The sequence below is a fragment of the Aptenodytes forsteri genome, unplaced genomic scaffold (assembly GCF_000699145.1).
Source record: "Aptenodytes forsteri isolate BGI_AS27 unplaced genomic scaffold, ASM69914v1 Scaffold15, whole genome shotgun sequence".
NCBI classification, from domain to species: domain Eukaryota; kingdom Metazoa; phylum Chordata; class Aves; order Sphenisciformes; family Spheniscidae; genus Aptenodytes; species Aptenodytes forsteri.
The window spans coordinates 3,996,484-4,016,329 of NW_008795129.1; the positions used below are offsets into that span (position 1 = coordinate 3,996,484).

General features: G+C 45.5%; 1 protein-coding gene across 1 annotated transcript in view; it reads right to left on the minus strand.

The window, feature by feature from the left end:
• Positions 1–564: 564 nt before the first annotated feature.
• Positions 565–19,846, minus strand: part of TLL2 (tolloid like 2) — a 63,989-nt gene continuing 44,707 nt past the window's right edge. Inside the window, exons 11-21 of the mRNA XM_009277984.1 lie at positions 17,189–17,305; positions 13,430–13,575; positions 12,273–12,468; positions 9,654–9,779; positions 7,668–7,828; positions 6,715–6,895; positions 5,242–5,367; positions 4,249–4,376; positions 3,223–3,436; positions 1,927–2,177; positions 565–699 (exon numbers count right to left, since the gene is read on the minus strand). Of these exons, the coding sequence (XP_009276259.1) occupies positions 565–699; positions 1,927–2,177; positions 3,223–3,436; positions 4,249–4,376; positions 5,242–5,367; positions 6,715–6,895; positions 7,668–7,828; positions 9,654–9,779; positions 12,273–12,468; positions 13,430–13,575; positions 17,189–17,305 (1,781 nt within the window). The remainder of the gene's footprint in view (positions 700–1,926; positions 2,178–3,222; positions 3,437–4,248; positions 4,377–5,241; positions 5,368–6,714; positions 6,896–7,667; positions 7,829–9,653; positions 9,780–12,272; positions 12,469–13,429; positions 13,576–17,188; positions 17,306–19,846) is intronic.

The window sequence follows — 19,846 nt, forward strand, 5'->3', positions numbered from 1 at the left end:
CCCTGCCTAGTTCTCAACCCACAATAACCGAGACAATAAATAGATGGGACAGAAGGAGTGATGGAGTTCTAGCCATCTGGTTGTTCACTTATTGCACAGAGTATTTTGGGTTGGTAGGGGAGAGTGTGCAGCTCCCAAAGTCCTTTGAGAAAACCCTACTGGGTGACTGTCCACATCACCTGCTCCAGAAAATGTGTTCAGACGGCTCATGTGTACAGGATGCTTAGGAAATGCCACCTAGAAACAGGATACGCAAGAGACAAAGGCTTTTCTCAATTCAAGCTCAGTCTTCACTCAGCCCCATGGCAAGCTGTGCAAAATACAATGTTTGTGCCCTGGCAGGTATGATTAGAAGACAATTTTTGGTCCTGGGTATGTTAACAAGACAGGGTCATGCTAATAATTGCAGAGGCAAACCTTTGAGACTGGATTTAGTTTTAGTTACAGAAAATACTGTACACTGCTTTTGGCCAGGTGCACAGAAGCTTTAAAAAAAAAAAAGGCAAAGATCTCGGTTAAATGTCTCAATCTTCAGATGGGGAATGTCTGTGAGGAGCAGTCAAACTACTTTCTCATGTGCAATGCATCCTGAAATTTGGTACTTATGTATCGGGCGTGAAAGCCTTTCTTATTGATGGTGTCGTCTGTATGGAATCGAATCATGATGGAATCTCCTGCAGAGTAGATTTCTTCCAGAGGCTGCAGAAAAGGAAAGAAGACAGCACAGAGTGGTCAAGTCTGCAGGCTAAATAACTGTCTGCACTATGATGCTAGAGTTTAAGCTCACGGTGAAGACAGACTGGCCAGTAAACATGAAGACTGAGCGCTCAGCACCTCCTGCCCTGCCCTGACTTCCTGAGCATATTCCCTCGCTCTTTGCAGGCTTGCCTTTTATGTTTGAAGGCTGATGCCAGTCCACTCTACAATCCCAGTCCTTCCAGTTGTTTTTTCACAGGACTCCCTGGCTATTCTTGTTCCAATCTTCTGAGTTTGCTCTGATTTGTCCTTATCTTTTCAGGAAATGACACAATCCAAATTGGACCCTGTTTGGCAGCTGAGGCTCTCCCAGGTTCATTAGCAGCAAAATAACTTAGCCACTTATCTTATATGGTAACTCTGGTTATCTCCCCCACTGTTGTGACCTGCTACAACCTCCCTGTGCTTCTCTGCAGGACCAACAATTTCCCAGCCATTCTCCATTTGTCAGTGTGCAGGTAGGTAGATTACTACTACCCTGCTGCCCCAAACTTCTTCACACCAGGCTGCTATGCCTTTGTTTATTTTCCAGACCGTTTCCCCAGTTTGCGAGGAGGACTGCTCCCACACACCTGCTCCCTGGTTGCCTCTCTTTAAATTCAATAAGAACCTTCTCCATTTCATTGCTGAAGTCCTAGAGCAATCAAACATAGTCCCTCTGATTTTAAATACCACACACCATTGCTCATGCTAACAGTCACTCCTGTTAATGGGGACACAGATAACTGTTTAGGAGACAGCACGCCACCCTGGCGTCAACAAGCAGCTCTGCAAGTCCCTCCACCCTTCGCCCTTGCCACAGCATGGCCACAATGTGACTTAGCTTCAGGCAGGAAGCGACTGACGGTGAAGCTGGCCTTCGGAAGCCGTTTCCCACATTTACACAACACTTTTGCAGCAGGGCTGGGGCACAGCAGCGCAGCAGTCCCGTGCTGCTGCACATGGCCCTGGGCTAACAAGGAAAAGTCAGTCGGCAAGGTTTTCAGACCAACTCTGTGCATCAGATAAGATGGCTGTGATCTCTAGCGACAGGAGAAGCAGCAAAACCCAGACACACAAGGCATTCTCGTCACCAGTTTGTGAGAGCTGTCCCTGTCCAAAAAGGGTACGAGAGTACCCTTCCTTGCCACCTCCAGTTCTGCCTATGAAATCCCCACCACCACAGCTTACCCCTGAGCCACAGAAGCGTCCCAGGCGGGGTGCAGTGCTGTCGTAACCATCATAAATCTCCATGTAGTCGTACCCACAGTCGGCCTCCTCCTCGATCTCAAACGTCTGGAATATCAGCTCCACCCCATAGCCATCCTCAGCTACAATCACCCATTCACAGTTGGTTTGACCTGGGTAGTTGTTGTCCCCAAACTGAGCATGGGAATATAGCTCCTTAGTTCGTACTTCAGCCTTTAAGAGCCCGCCACACTCTGGAGGAAGAAAAGGGCACAAAACAGTCTCTCAAAGGCCTTACCTCACAACAAAGACTCACCATCCCACTTTTGGGCCAGCCGTGAGGAGAGAAGACTTCCAGCTTGAAGTGCATGTACAACAGGGAAGGTAATTAACCACTGCATCAAACTACCATAAACCAGTGAATTCTCCAGTCATCTATGAATCCAGTGACCCACATAGTGTAGAGAAGCTTGGTTCTTTTGGTACAGAACATGCATGGAAAAAGGCGACCAGTTAAAACTGGCAGGATGGGGTTCCTGCCACATTATACTCTGGAAAAATGTATTATTTTAGAAAGCAATCGCTTAAAGGAAGACTTAACATGTTCTTTACACTTGTCCTGTAGCTGAAATTCTGACCCCAAGTATTTTGCCAGCAGGAAGCTGAAGCACATTAAAAAACTGGAGACCAAAACAATCCTTTTCTACTCACACAATGTGCAAAAGTAGCCCTGTGTGTGCAAAACGCGTGTGCTTTGGTGCAGAGTTTCCTCTTCACCAGTCTCTCACGCACTGCCACTCAAAGCACGTTTCACCCGTTTACAGTGGCAGGGATTTCAAAAAAGTGAACCTTGGTACAACACGCTCACCTCTGGGCTGCCACAGATAAGAAGATCAAGCTGTGTCTGTCCACAGCACGTCTCTGCTTCCACCATAATCAATCTAATACGGGCCTGTGCCGTGTGTGGGCCAATACACAGGCTAAGTTGCATCACCTCCTTTTCTGAGGGTTGATGAGGAACAGAAGGGGTTGCTGCTCAACCAAACGCCTCCAATTTAAACAAAAGAACATGAGCAGGAATGTCTGACATCAAGAGACCTCTGAGCTGATAAGGAAGCTGGCATTTATGGTATGGTGCCAACAATGGTCTGGGCATTGGTTAGCGCAATATACAACCACTCAAAATTCAGGCTAAGCTTATTTGGGAGAAAAGTGTGTCTGGTTTTGCCTGGTGAAAAAAATGCAGTGAGACTTGATGACATCTTATCGCACTGGGGTATTGGCAGGCAACCAGTTTACCTGTGCTGTGCTTTGCCTGGAAACCTTTTCTTTGCACAGAAGCATCAGAGTAAAACCTGAGGAACATCTTGTTGGTAGAAGCCACTACAGGGTCTGGTTTCTTGCTGCCACAGAAGCGGCCAAGGATGGGTGACTTGCTGTTGGGCCCATCATACATTTCTAAGTGGTCATAGGCACATTCTTGGTGCTGTTCAATCTCAAACTCATTGAAGGTCTACAGCAAGAATAAGGAGAATTAAGACAGACATTTGTAAATCTGAGTATGCAATTTAGCAGAGGATGAAATGCCAAGTGAGAAACAGGTCAAATGGTATGTCTGTCCCACTCTTCCCACAAACTAAAACAGAACAGTGTGCTTTCAAACAAGAGTGATCTCAGGGTAGCAAAGCTCAGAAGTTCATATGAACGTGCTGTGTAGCCTTAGCTTTACTGCCTCACATGGGTGCATGACAACAGTTTTCAAATGCAAGCCTTATATGCTCTTATTTTTCCTGCCGGGAACCCTGCCTAGCACACTGAATGGGCAGTTCTTCAATATTACTTCCACTGAGCACAGGGATCCAGGCATTATTTCCCCCAGTGCATGGGCCATCTGCACAGCTTTGGGCATGTCCTGCCATATGCATCAGGCCATGCTGTAAAATGGGCCTGACGCTTCTCCCTCAGAGGGACTGGGGACTGGCCCTGCCACCACCTTATGCAGATATGGTCCCAACAGAGTGGCTCACAAGGAGGGGTAGGGGTGGAAGGGCATGTTATACCTTCTGTTAACAGAGAGAGCAATGCTCCACAGTTGTCATCTGCTGGAGTCTCCTCCAAGCTGCCTCACCCCTGCCTTATGTCCCTCTGAGACCTTCTGCCCTTTTGCAGGCCAGGGGCAGCCTCCCGGGATGCCCTCCTCCGAGCACCCCACGCAGGACCTGTGGGGATCAACCTCCCACTCACACAGTGGCGGGGGGAAGTCACTTCAGCTCCTCACAATCCGGCCCGCTTCTCCCCTCGCACTCCCGCTCACTGGTTACTCACTACTTTCACTCGGTGGCCAGGCGTTGCAGAGATGTCCCAGGTGCACTCTTTCCGGCTGGGGTACTTGTCAGGCCAGTTTGGACTGCTCATCATTCCCTCCGCACCGCTCAGCTTGTGCTCGCAACCAGCTTGAGAGAGTGAGATCATAAGATGGAGGCACTGAGGCAGGTCTCATGGGAACCATGTAATGTCCCATATGCTCCTCTCTGCCCATCGAGCCCCTCAACAGGGCAGAAACAGGGAAGGCTTCAGTCACTGAACAGTATGTTTTAGGATTACTGCATAGTTCTGGTGGGTTTGTCCTCAGAAAGGCCTATACTTTTTTGAGCTAACTTGGCAGCTGGTGAAATGGACCATCTTATTCCCCTGGGCCTCATTAACCTCATTCACCTTCTCACTCCCAAACATATTCTTCTGTTCCTCCGTCTTGTCTGCCCTGCTCCCCGTGACATGGTCTCCAACCCTCCACTGTGTTGACACTGATGCTATCTCAGCCTTGAGTCGTTTGTTTTACTGACTTGGAAAGCTGAATCAGCTCACGGAGAGATCAGACAAGGACCAGAGACGATACACAGAAAGGCCATGGCAGCACACAGCAGGGGTGAGGGTAAAGGAAGAGCTGTATTTTTGGCAGCAGCAAATGGTTAGATCAGCTCAGCCTTTCTCTTCTGACTCAACCCAATAATTAAATGAAGCAGCAGCGACTAGTCTAATGGTGATGTCCCACAACTGCTCCTTTCGCTAGCCCAGCTTCTTGTCCCCACCCTGTCCATCCCCACAGCCACAAGGAGGGCCAGACTGGGGAAAGATCCAGCTGAAAACAAGCCCTCTTCTTCCTTTTCCTAGGTAGTTTTTCAGCTAGCTGAGGCTTTTTCAGTGCCCCAGCCTAGTACGCTGTACAAACACCCTTCCAACAGTGGGCAGGAGGCACCCTGGCTCAAACCATGTTTGAGGCATCTTGTCTTTCCTGAGGGCAGGGAGTGGGGACCTTACCTTCTTTACAATCGTGGCCATTTTCATGCAGCATGAAGCCATTTCTGCATTGGCATACGTAGCTCCCAAAGGTGTTGATACATTCGTGCTGGCAACCACCATTGTCTTTGGAGCATTCGTCCTTGTCTGGGCAGGATCAAACCGACAAACACTGAGTTGCCATTGAGTAACAGACCACCGCAGTTGTCAGCTGGGAGACCCCTACCCAGACGGGCAGACACCAGTGCAAACCTCCAACCTCTGCTGCTGGATTAGTCCAGTCAGCTTTTTAGCCTAGATACAATTCTCTTCAATTGTCTTTCATTCCATAAAATGCATCACAAGTGTGTTTTATTATATAATGTAGGTTTTGAATGATTAAAGACTCCTATCTAAAAGAAACATATAGCAATGTCTCATTCTTTTAGAATATGGTCCAGGAAAAGTATCACACAAATTCACTAGCCTAGGCAAAAAAATCCACTGGCCAATCTTTGTAATATTTTCAAGTTCCTACACACTCTGATGAGCCTCCATCTTTAAATAGCTCTGTCTGAGAGCACAAGCAGCCAGATGGAGAAGAGGATCTAAGGTAAGAGCTGCTCTCTGAAGCTGAAATATGCCCCAGTGGATATTCACTCCTGTATATTCAGGACTATGTATTCATGAATCTCACTGTTCTGAGCATAGGATCTGCTCCCGTATTCCAGTCCAATTTAATTTATGAGCAGTTTATCTCCACTTTTTCTTGGGCCAATGCTCTCCCTGGACCTCATTAACCTCATCTGTCTCCTCATTCCTAAAAGTATTTCTAGATAAAACATACTCCACTTCACCCTTACTCTTGTTAGATTTAACAAGCCAAACCCCTAGCCCCGATTCTACTCTGCAACTGTCTTAATTCAAGGTCATTTTGCCTGATCATCCTCCATCAAAAATAATAATACTTCTCAATCTCTGCTGAAAACACAGAATGGAACTGAATTTCCACTTCCATTCAACGTACAGTTAACCTCTGGAACTGCCTGCTAACAAGGTGCATCACTGACACCAACAGCTACAAAGGATTCAGAACAGAGGATTAGAAACTTCCACTAGCATGCACTGCTTTGATGGGAAGGATTGCTATAGAAAATTTCCAGAAGTCTTCTGTAACTCTCCTAGTTTCAGAGGAAAAAAGCTATTCTCTAATGATGCCGCCAGGGACAGAAATAACTTCTAGGATCAGGTTCCCCATTGCTTGCCGCTGTGGAAGGACTGGAGGCATTGATGAAATCCGTGCATCTTGCTGACAGCACACTATGACACTGGACCATACGCTGCACTGAGAAACCAAGATGAAAGGTGACACAGCACAGAGCAACCATGCTTTTTAGATGTAACTAACCATGTCAGGATCTGCCTGATTTCACAGGAGGTTGAAGGAAATGCACCAAAACCAAGAGGTTCAGTCAGAGGAGACGGCTAACCGAGTGAAAGAATACAGCCACGTACCAGAGAAGTAGTGAACTTTAAAGCCTTTCTTGGAGACCGTGTTGTCCGATTTGAACTCCAGTCTCATGTTGTTGCCATACGATGTGATTACTTCAGGCTTCTCTGAGCCACAGAATTTACCATGCAGCTTGGAGTCAGAAGCCAACCCACTACGAACCTCAACATAGTCATATTTACAGACCTGCCAAGAGACAAGGAGATTTCTCAGCTCCGTGGACTTGGAACAGAGCATTTCAGAGGAAGGGGACAGAGGCTTGACTGAGAGGGAACGGAAACAGCCTTATACTCAAATACACTCCTAACTTCCCCAAATTCTCCTCTGTCAGTGTTCTCACCCCCTTCCCTTGCTGCCCTGGTCTTAAAGCATGGGTGTGTTTATCAGAATAGCAAAGGTTCCATTTAAATTTAGCTAAAATAATTACTCCCACCTTATCCAAGAGCCTGGCAGTGTTGAATGAACTTCAGCAGCCTGCTGAATTAAGGAAGAGCCACTGCCCCCATTTACGGTGGGAAAAGTGAGACCTGAATGCTTCGTTCAAATTCCACCCTGTCCTTGGCAGGGCAGAGAACAGACTCTTACTGGTTATTTTGTTTATCTTTGAAGAACTCTACTTCATTGTTCATTTCCAATTATTTTCCTACAAAGGCAGCTCTGGGGAAGGGGGCGATGGGACACCTATTAGGGATGGAAAACACCTACAATTATGCAAAACTGGTAGAGAAAAGAAGCCCATTTATAACAGAACAGCTTTAATCCTTCCACTCCATAGAGAAAGCAGATCCAGACTTCAAGGAGAACAATCACTGTTATTGGCTTATTGTATCAAGGGTGGGGAAACAACCAGAAGCTCCACCAGTAAGACAGAGTCTCCTCTTCCTTGTACCCCAAGGATTTATCCAGTTCTGAGTTAGCCAATAGTCACACCTCTGAGATGCAGGGACTGGTTACGTACATCATTGCCTTCCAGCTCAAACACTTCGAACTGCAGAGAGATCCGGTACTGGGCTGGAGCTACCACCTGCCAGACGCAGTTTTTGTTAGTAGGATATTCCTTGGGCCATCCAGGGCTAGTAATGGTCCCATTGAGCTTGGTGATGAAGCCCCCACAGGCAGCTGGAGAGGCAATAAATGAACACAAGTTTTACTTGGTTCTGTTCAGACACACAGATTGGGCCACACTGTTAGCTAGGAAATGAATCAGATCCTGGTTGGTGGCACATTTCAAATCCCGGCCTCCAGAACAGGTTTAAAATGCTGGGAGCTGCGAAGAAGACAGAAACCTCACCTGCTATAAATCACCAGTGAAGCACACACAGCCAGGCTATGGCCCGGAGAGCCACTTAAACCGTGTAAGACTGATCTCCTTTTTACCCTATAGCCTTGGGCTTACTGTGGATCAGTTGACTTGACATGCACAATAAAGGCCAGCTTGGTAAATTCACCCACACTCAGTCCTACAAACCTTATTATTTCAAGTTTATCAGTAATGGAATAATTAGAAGATAATGGAATCCTAGGGAAGACACCCCTGTCTTCAGCCAACTCTTCAGTGGCTTATTATATGTAGACTGCATCTTCTCTAGGGAAAATTGAAGACAAAGCCAAAGACTTAGCTTTATTATCCCATTTTCTTTAAAAATTTAGGATATCTCATCTTCATCCTCTTGTAGGAGGGCATGGTTTTTACCTCAAAGGAATCAACCTCAGTTTGCTCTTTTGCTGCAAAATTCTATTTGCAATGAAGCATTTTTTTCTTGCTGTTTCTTGGGAGTAATGAGATACAGCCACATCTTCAAAACCCACAGGGATAAAAGCTTCCTGCATCTTGTTCCCAGCATCATTTTGCATTAAGAGAACTAACCCAAGGGAGCAGCTTCAATACAAAAAGTGTAGCAAGCAAGTGTGTCTGGAGAAACAAAAGGAGTTTACTCTGATGTGCACCACTACAATTTCGAAGACTATCCTGCCTGTATTGCCCACAAATGAAGTTTAAAATAGGAGGTTAAGAGTGAAGTTCAAAAAACGTTTGCCAAGTTATACCAACTGGCTTGCTCAAAATGGCAAGAAATTATTTTAAAAAATAAAGTAAAGCTTCCAAAAGCGTTCTGCATGCACCTAACTCTGCCCTCACCAAGTCAACAGCAGCCTTCCCCAAACAGTTTGACAAAAGCAGAAGTCAGGGCAAACCGGGTGACTTTGAGAGTACTACACACAGCGTGTGGAGCTCCCTACACATCTCAGCTGAAAGGCAGAGCTACGAAGACAGGAACAGCGGGTGGATTCTCACCACACCAACAGATTGTTGGTGGGAGCAAACACTTGTTGAAAGAGATTAACTGTATAAATAGAAAGCTGAAAGAAACAGTTTCTATCAAAGACATGGGATTCCACCACACCCCACCCCCCGGGGTAACAGAAGAAGGGAATTGACTCCTCAGTATGGAAAATGTCTGTTTTGCATGCATGTTTTGATATTTTATTCTACAAAAGAAATTTCTTTAAAAAAATTTCTAAAAAGCCTTAGATTGAAATACTTTTGGGCCACTCAACAGTTAGGTTGTAATGCCTGTCCTCCCTTATGCTGCACCATGGGAGATCTGGCCTGAACAGGGATCTCTGGCCATGAAGAACAACTGGTTTTAGAAACATTTAGCAGTAGAGAATCAGCGTATTATCAGTTTTTCAACCAAAACTTGTTTTTCAATGAAAGATGTTGATAAAAAGAAATTTTTCAGGTGGGGTAAGATAAACAAAGAGGATGTAGAGGCAAGGAGAATCTTGAACTTGAACAATCAATCTAAGATTGTTCAATTTCATTATTAGCTGTAGGGGAGAATCTTGAACTTGAAATTGAACAATCAATCAAAGATTGTTCAATTTCATTATTAGCTGTAGTACCCATCCTATAGACAGATGCCTCAATCTGTAGGTTACTCACCTTCACAGCTCTTTTTATCAGCTGTCAACTCATAGCCAGGCTCGCAGGTGCATTTGTAACTGCCCAGTGTGTTCTCACAGTGCTGCTCACACCCACCATTGTCTGGCAGAGAACATTCATCCATCTCTGTCAGGAGAAAACCAGAACAAGTCACACTTTCCTGACCACCCAAACCCCATCATATTCCTCATGCAACACTTCTGGACAGAAGGACCAGAGCACTAGCTGACGAGCCGAGACCAAGGAGCAGACACTGCAGCAAACCTCACAAGTGTTAAAGCACTCCTACCACCAAAACTATAAAGGACTACAATTACTGTTAATAGTCAAGAGTGCTTCTTCTAGACAGGAGCAGAAAAACATGGTCTCCTGTAAAGACTTCACTGCATTTTGTTCTCATTTGCCCGTTTTTTTGTTTTGTTTTGTTTTTTAAATTCCTCATGCTCTTGAGTGACTTGAGCTACCAGGAACCAGCCCATTATGGTGCCCACAGTAATGGAGCTGCAGGAGGCCTTACCCCACTGAACGGGGAGCAGCAAAGGAGCTGGGAGGACATGCAAGTAGTTCTTCCTTTTCATAGATGCATGAAGTCTTGCTACCCTAGACTTTGAAGTCAGGTTCTTCCAATCACATCTCAACAACCTGAACTGACATTTTAATACACAGATAGCCAGATGTACTGGCTTCTCACCCTGACCCCTGATTCCATGTGCATCCCTTAATAGATGGTTTTATTAACATAGTTGTGATGGGTTGGCCTCAGCTAGCAGCCAAACTCCCACCCAGCTGCTTGCTCACTCCCTGGCCCCCCACTCCAGTGGAATGGGGGAGAAAATAGGAAGAACAGGAACAAGAAAGCTCCTGGGTTGAGATGGGGAAATTACCCACCAATTACTGTTGTGGGCAAAACAGACTCAACTTTGGGGCATTTAACTTTATTTATTGCCAATTAATATAAATATTTGAGTACTGATTCGGGTATTGGGAAACAAAAACTGAAAAAAGAAAGAAACAAATGTTAAAACCCTTAGGGAAAACACCTTTCCGCCCCCCTTTCCCAGGCTCAACTTCACTCCAGACTCCTCTCCCCCTGCCTTGTATCACCATAGCTTACACTCAGTCCCTTCAGCAAAGCCATGAGCATGCAAAGGCACGGGGGGGATGTGGAGCTACAGTCAGCAGCTACACGTGACTCTGCCGCTCCTTCTTTCTCATAGTTTCCCCCTGTTCCAGTATGGGTCCTCCACAGGCTGCAGGGAATATCTGCTCTGCCAGGAAGCACCTCCACCTTCTCCTCCTCTGACCTTGGTGTTACCTCTGCTGTTTCGCACTTTTTGTTCCCTCCTCCTCTCTCTCCCCGTCATTTTTGACCTTTCTTAAACATGTCTTCACAGAGGCGCCACCAGCTCAGCTGATGGGCTCAGCTGTGTCCTGCGGTGGGTCCACTGCGGAGCCAGCTTGAACCATCTGTCTGGCATGGGGCAGCCCCTGCAGCCTCCCACTGCCAACACCTTGACACCTACATCCAATATAATGCTCCAGTAACAGTTACTGCTACGTAGATCAAATAGGAACAGTCTTGACTAGATCATCATTGTAGGTCCCCTCCAACTGAAATATTCTATTCTATTGATAACGCTGTCTTCCTGCAAAGCCTTCCCACAGTCAGGAACCCCCCACTGCAACAGCTCCAGTCCAAACAGATTTTATTTTCTGGTTTCCGTTTGTGGATTCACTATGAAGAAAGTAGAGTATTTCTTTGCTGCTCCATGCTTGGGTACAGTTTCAGTAACTTCTAAGCCGGCTGTTAAATCACTTGTTTGGGAGAAAGTTTTAATTCACAGAGTAAATTTGAAAGATCCAAATGGACCATGACACCCTTTATGCAAGACAAAAGTTAAAGTAGAAATAAATAAAGGACTTAAGCAATCCAAATATTGGCATTGCAGCTATTATTTCTGTACAACTGTCACTGAACCTAAGAGAAACATGACTATCTACCTCACAGCAGCTCTGCAGCTATTTTCCCAAGTGGTTAGATATTTGGTTCTTGCCTCTATCAAGTCACCAGGATGTGGGCAAAGGACCGTGGCTTCGGTTCAGCTCTTAAGAAGAAATTCAGTCTTCATTCGCATCCTCCTGAAGAGGATGTCAGTTTAGGAACACATTTGTCTCCTAAAGCACTCTGAAATTTTCCCTGGGATTCTACTTGCAATCAAATTTACTCTCTCTCCAGAAGTTTCTTCTGGAATAGAACTTAGGCAGAGAGTTGTTTTTAACACTCTTTGTACAGTACTAGTACCTTCTTTGAAAATGTCAGTGTCCCCTGGCACGGATAAATGGAGGTCACACTCTGTCCAGCTGGGCCACACGAGGCGTTAGTGCCTGTGCGGGTACTGACCCAGTAGGCTTCCTTTCTGTCTTCATCAGAGAGGCTGTGTTCATGCCTCAGCATCAAACCCCTCTACGCTCTCAAAGCAATTTGTATATAAAATTAATATTGTCTAACCAGCTCTTAACTACAAGCAGATACAATGGTAACTGATCACTTTGGGACGGCAGTAAGTTAAGGGATGAATGGTCCCCAGCTTTGACCTTGAGAGGTACTAGATCACATACCTTTAAAGAAATTTGCCGCAAAGCCTGCTTTATTGATGGTTGCATCAGATGCAAACTTCATCCATACTTTATTTGAGCTGGATTTGATATCTTCTGGCTTCTCGTAGCCACAGAAGTGACCGATCAGTGGGCTGTATTCAGTGAGGCCATCTCGGATCTCCAGGTAGTCATAAGAACATGCGTCGTGCCATTCAATCTGCAGTGGGAAAAGGGTGTGCCTGTAGCTCACTAGTATGAGTGCTCTGAGTCAGGCTAGCTAACCAGTTAGACTTTGGCCAGAGATCAGCTTCCAGAGGAGCATCCCAAACAACTGGTCACAACGAGGTGCTTGCCTCATGGCTGCCACTGAACTCTCCTGCAGCTGAAATTGCATTCAGGCCCGGGCACATCTCAGTTCTGCTGTTATTTCATGGCTACCCTCTGGCGAAACCTGGTCCCTGACTATCTACAAGCTGCTTTTCCATGAGAAGCTGTAAGGAGCAGAGCAGAACAAACAAAAAGGTTCAAAGAATAGCTGTGGGGTCACAGCTAGGAGGTAGTGGTGTCAGCCCTTTCCAGGACAAGCACATAAGTGTGCACAAGCCACAGGAGCCTATGGGCTAGATGGGATTTATGCACGAACCCAGGCCCTGTCCACTCCTGTCTGTGACTTACCCATCAGTAGTCAGAAACAGATCATTGGGTACCTAGCTAAGAGTGTAAGACATCCTATAACCAGTAGAAGAAAACCTTTTCTGAGCTCTTCAAAGCCTGTCTGCCATCTGGGAACGTGATGTTTCTTTGGAGAGTCACACACATCCTACAATCTGCCAAGCCCCAGTGACACCAACAGGAGTTTTTTGCCTGGATTGTGACCGTATAATTTCATTTAACCAGAGTGAAAATTTAAGGACTCATGAGTCCCTATTTAACATCATCAGTAGTTTTGTGCCCCTTCTAATTCTTTCTGTCTAGAGTAACAGTTTTTGAAAACTCATCGTATTTAAAACTTGGCTTCAAAATCTCTGAGCAAACTTCTGGTGAGGAGAAATGATGTTATGAAGTATTCAAAAGAATTTTTTTTTAAAATTATTATTTACATCACTTCCTTCTTAATTTTAAAGGATCTACAGAGGCAAAATAATATCTGTAGTATAATATACAATGACACTTCTCACCTCAAAGGCTTGGAATGTGATTCCTATGTGAAAGCCCTCAGAAACTGTGATCTTCCAGATGCACTCCTTGGAAGGTCTGTAGTCATCTGGGTAATTGGGAGATTGGATCTGGCCAGCATCTTTGTGAATTTCTCCACCACAAATAGCTTCATAAAAAACAAACAGCAAAACCACAAGATTGCAGGTTTTTCCTTAGGTAAAGCCTGCTCCATACACAGTCGTCTTCCTCATTCAAATCTGTATCAATACCGCTTGTTCCACAAAGGCAACACACAAGTCATGGAAGTTTTTACAAATCTAACATTTTGTCTTAGTGACAGTGTCTCCTGTCTTGCTGTGCCAACCTCCTTAGAAGGTGAACTCACTGGTACAGAGTATTTTTATGGATTTGTGTGTTTCACACTCCTGGTCACCTTCATAACTGCTTAAAACCTGCTACCAGCACTAAGGACCAGGAAAAGTTGGCAAAAAAACCCCAAATAAAAAACAGTTGCAAATCTAATCCAGCCACACGATGGCAATATTAACAAGCATGAGTTGAGCTGTTCACCAGGAGACCATCAGGCTGACTGCTGTGCATGAAAAAATTAAGTTTTGTGCTAAATGTAAGAATGAGTAAGTTTAAAGACCAAGAACAGAAAATTTTATGAAAATCTAGTTTAATACAAAACTAGCAGAGACCTCAAAGACAACAGCAGTTCAGCATAATTGTCTGCAAGACTGTGTAACACATGAAAGTAAGATCACAGGCTAAAACCTCTGTTACCCCATGATGCAAGACACACATGTCTAAAGAAGGCATATGAATGTTTTGGCTGTGTTTAAAGTCAAGCAAACAAAAAGCACTGACAGTAAGTACAAGAGAGAGAGCACTGCAATGACACCTGCCAGACATCAACCATCTTCCCACTTGGGGTCTCCCCAGAACGCGTTGCATTAGCAATTCAGATGTGGGTCTCCCTATAGTGTCCTGGAAATCGCTTGCATTGGATAACATCGCCTTGGGTTTGCCTTGTAAGCTGCTAATGTTTAACTGCGACCTAGTTAAAAGCACTGTTTCACTAGTGCAGTGCTAACTTCTTTCTTAGAGAATCAGTGCTAAGGCGCCACCAAATAGTTGCACCCAAAATTCAGCTGCAGACCACAATTTAGATTGTAGTTTGAGTTCACATATTCAGAGCTACAAGCGGTGCTAGAGAGACCCTCTGAGGGACCCTTTAGAGAACTGTCTCCCCCACCTAATAGAAAGAGGACTATCAGAGCAGAAAACTGACAGTTTTTTTTAACAGCCATAAAACTGTCCGTCAGCAAATGGTATTTTCTCTATCCACTGCAGTAGTTCACACTGAAATTCAGTTGAGCAGCTAAGTATACTGGAAGAGCTTTACTGCCAAATGGAAAGAACATCTGCTGATAGAGCCTGAGAAGGCAATAACAATGACAAATGTGGGGCTGCCAGCAGTGCTGTAGGGCAAAACCACCAGCATCTTCCCATCTTGAATCTCATGAAAGAAAAGGAACAATATGACTGAACTATGAGGACCCTTTCACTACATTAACTGTCATTTAGTACCAAGTAATTCTCCCATCATGTGGCTACATGCTTCTGCCTCTTGCCTCCCATCTACTGAAAACTTTAGGGCCAAGACCTGGAGGAATCCAAATCCAAAAGTCAGTCCTCACCCACAGAGCTCCAAGCAAAGTTCAGATGCACGAGCAATTACATGCACTCTCACCAAAGCAGAGGACAGAGAAGCAGAGATAAAACCCACTTTGGCTTTTTAGTATGTGAGGGAGAAGAGTTCAAAAGGAAAAGAGGAACTAACAGCAACGCAGAGAGCTGTTGGACAAAAATTGATAGAAAATTAAACATTTAAGGGAAATCCCTCCTGGAAATAAAAATTACCCTTATTGCCTAGACACAGAAGTCACAAAACAGCTGAGCAAGCTACCTGACAACAGAGGAAAGAAACAAGCCATTACCAGAGCTTGCATCAGAAGAAAATAGGGATTAAGGAAGATTTTTGGAAACTCTCCCATTTCAGCAAATAAATTATGGAGAGAGTTGCAGATAATCTCACTACCTGCTGCTCTGACAAGAGGAGGCTGAGGTAAGAAAAGAACTATGCAATGGGCCATCACTGTTTCTGTGGTACAAGCTGGCTTCCACCAGGCATACTCTGTGCTCACTCTCAGGCTCAGCAATAGATTTCATACCTTTCCATAAAAAAAGCCATAAAAAAGCCAGAGCCTTGAAGAGGCAGGAAAACACGAACAGAGGGATGTGAAGTTTAACCACTAGATGCACATTCCACTTTCATTTGCTCTCCTCCAAAGTCAAGTGAAGTAAGTATTGCTCGTGTTTACTGAATCTTTAGGGATCATTTATTAATCAACAGGAAATAAGGAAAATTATCAAGAGAAAAGAAAGTTTTGCAAACTGACTTTGTCATGTAGCCAATGTAAAAAAAAATTTTTCTTTCAACATCATTTAGCAATACGAAACACGATGCCATATTAACACGCATGATGAAGAACAGAGAAGTTGCTTCCCAAAAGCATTCCTCACCTTGCTTTTTTTTTTTTCTTTTTCTTTTAAAGTTGGAGCAGATATCACTGGGGAATAACCCACTGTAAGAATTAAGCTGACTAGCCCACCAAAGCAATAAGCCAAAATAAAACAATCTGTTAGAGGCACACTAGTTTGATCACTGCTAATTCCAACAAGCTACTATAAAAGGGGTGTTACAAACCACATGGTCCAGGCAACAGCTGCTCCTCAGGAGAGACGTAAAAAAAAAAAATTCAGGCAAGCTACCTCTGTCTCTGGGGCAACAATTCCTTCAGAAACCAGATATTTCTCCTGTGAAGCAGATTTGTTAGCCCCACACTGTTGTGAAATCCTCATATGCTTTATTTGCATTTCCCTAACAGTCCCATGTTTTCTTTACCTCCTTCTGTTAGTATCATTATTCATGAGTATATTGGACACTTGGGCACTGGGCTTCCAGTGTCGTGCTTGTTCCTGTGGCTGCAGAAAGAAGATGATGCAACGTCGGTACCAATAGAGTCAACCTCAATACTGTTGACAACACTGGTACTCCTAAGAAAACGCCTGTTGCCCAGAGAACAATGAAGGCTTTCAATACATTTTAGAATCATTATTGTAAAAAAATAAGCATATATGGAGAAGGGATGTTACTGATTTGTTAGTATTGCTCCTCCTCTGAAGTGGTTTCAGCATCCCAGTGCCATGCAAGTTTCCAAAGTACCTGACCTGCAGAAGATCTGACATGCTAATTTCTAACCTTCTGTAAGTAAAACATACAAGGGAGAAACCAAAGAACAATCTTTGAATTTGAGCAAAAAAAACCCCAAAATAAGCTGCATTAAGTGATATAAAATATATGATCCAAAACAGAACTTTGCCTGTCAAATTACTGGAAGGAACTCCGGCTACACCCAGCACTGCTGCTTGCAGGGGCTGGTTAGGGCAAACACAACCTGCCTTATAAATGGAAGCTATTGCTCTGTGCTGCCATCCTGTTGTCCCCCCAAAAATGTGATGAACTAGTTGGAAGATCCATGCCTTGTCTGCTGAAACAGCCCGCAAAATCTGCCAATTCCCACAAAAACAAGAGCAGGGGGCTGTGTCTAGCCACACGGTGAAGCAAAACTCCTACTGATCCCATAAACCCCTGCATCCTGTCCTGGCTGCTCCGTGCAATGCGACAGACTTCTTCTACCTAAAGGCTGTACCTTCATAGACCACAAAGAAGCCTTTGCCCAGGATGTTACTGCTGCTCCGGAACTCGATCCACAGCCTGCTGTCCGTGGAGATTACTGGTTCAGGGATCTTGTCACCACAAAATCTACCTAGAAGGCAGGAAAGAGACGATCAAGATCTCCTGGCTGATGGGCAGCACAGCATAGCAGGCACCTGTGGCTCCAGGAAGCAAAGAGTCTGTGGTTAAAAGAGCTGTGCTTGTGTAAAACACCCTCTCGCTCTCACCACTTGTGCTTTTGAATGAGTTTCGGTTTTTTTCCCCCATTAATTCATATTCTCTTAAATTATTGAATTAATAAAGGTTTTCTTCAGCTGGGAGCAGAATCCAGTAGTCACAGAGGCAACCTCTATTGCCCTGGTAAATTCAAGAGGGCTCTTGTTTTTATCACCTGATTGGGCAAATGAGCTGCAAGGGTGGGGAACCATCCCCTGTCCTTCTAGAGATCTGACATTAGGGAACGTCCTTTCCACCTGCTAGGCCTCAGAAACTCCTTCATTTCTTTGCACCCAAGAGCAAAGTGCCCAAGTCAAACCGAGGGCAGGATGTGGCCATGCTGATTGGAAAACACCCCTTATCTCATCCTCTGCTCTCACTCCCCTGGTAAATCTACCTCTTCCCAGTTAAGCCTCTGCAGTCATTCAATCTCTTTCAAGAGCTTTGTGACCAAGAGCCTTTTTGCTCCATGGTTCACCCAGCTCTGAGCTCTCTGGCACGCACCAGCACTGGTAAATACCTGAATTCTGCCAGCAAGGGAGAATCCTGAAACAGAACAGCTGCAGATGAGATCTGCCAGAGCAGCCCAAACCTCAACAACCCTAATTTGGTGCTCCTCTACCTGCTCTAGCCAGAAGCTCCTCATGGAAACAGAGCAAGCACCAAGTATGCACTGAGAACACACAGTATAAACGTGTTTTTTCACTTCAGCTGACACCAGCAAGGCTACATACTGAATTCAGCATAGCCTTGGTACCCTGTGCAACTGAACCCCCAGCGGGTATGTGATAGCAGCAGAGAGCAGTTCCTCAGGTTGAATTCAGTCAGGACAGCGGTGATAGGGTATCCTGGCCTTGCAACACCAGGCAAAGGCTTCTTTGAACAACCTCCACTGGACGCAAACCTGGCTAATGGCTTACCTGCAAGACAGCACCTTAGTTCCCATTAGCAGGCTACACTGGTGGTTCCCTACACTGGATAAGGAGACAGACAGTTCAAGGCCTGTTGACGGGCAGGCAGAGAAGACTCTTGCTTGTCCTGTCTATGGGAAGCAGAGTAGTTGACCTGAATCCTGTGCATTAAAAGCCTAGGGGCCCCCTGCTTAGTCAGCTGCCCACAGTCAGCTACTGCCACTTTTGGCTCCGCCTGCCCCACCTTCACCACTTGGCAGCCTCCGGAAGGCTATGACCTTCAAGGATGCAAGAGCTGTGCCTCTGCGACAGGCCAGTCAGTGCAGATGAGACTGCATGGAAGGTGAGTTGCAAACTTCGTTTCTCTTCAATGGCAGTTTCACCACCAACGTTTCTCCTTTCTGGAGTCCCCCATCCAAATATTAGCGCAGACTCTAGCTTTATTCGACTATTCAATTCTGAGCCCCTGTGCCCCAAAGCTGCCCAGCACTGTTGGGGCAGCGTGACAGCCCTGCCATGTACCAATAGCATCTCTCACCTCCACTCCCAAAGGGGACGCTAACAAACAGCATCAGTGCTGCAAAGCTCCTTCCTCTAGGGTCACTGGGCAACTGCCTCCTGGATTTAGACTTGGGAGTTTAACAAGGGTGTCAAGGAGAGGAAACGCAGATGAGGAACGAGAATGAGCAAACTCCTCAGAGTGTGATAAAGGGCCCATTCATAAAAACTTATACACTATTTAAAGGCTGGGTTTTCACACACTTCCCTGGGAAAATATGCAGTGCACATGTATTTTTTTCTCTCCGCAAGAAGCCCGTGCTTTCACAATTCACACTAATCCCCCTCCCTGCCCCCTGCTGAATTGCTGTCTGTCTGCCTCTTCTGAGCTAATTTCATGGGCTCAGCCCCTTGCGGGAGCATGCAGCGTCTCCTTCCAGATGGAAACACTCACAAGTCCACCTGCACTAGGAGGACAGGGAGGTGCTTGGCTTCTGAAATACCTTTAAATTACTCAGCAGAAAAAATAAATAACGAGGAGCTAAGTTGCAGCTGCTGGAGCAATGTTACCTGACGCATGTGTAGCAGAAAACAGCAATAAATGCTGCCAACCCCAAAACAGGCAGGAAGCAGTAAAACCGGCTGCCAACTCTGCACTGAAAGGCAGGCCCACAGAAACCTCTAGAGAGCAGCACGGCTCCAGCCTCAGCACATCACCTGGTGTCAGGGCTGGGATGTCCAGTGTGGCCAAGGCCAGCACCCAGACCTCCCTAAGCCCACTGACCCCATGCTGACCAGCCCAGACCCGTGCTGCAGCACAGGGCACAGCACGTCTAACACAGCTGATGATCATAGAATCATAGAATCATTGAGGTTGGAAAAGACCTCTAAGATCATCAAGTCCAACCGTCAACCCAACACCACCATGCCCACTAAACCATGTCCCTAAGCGCCTCATCTACACGTCTTTTAAATACCTCCAGGGATGGGGACTCAACCACTTCCCT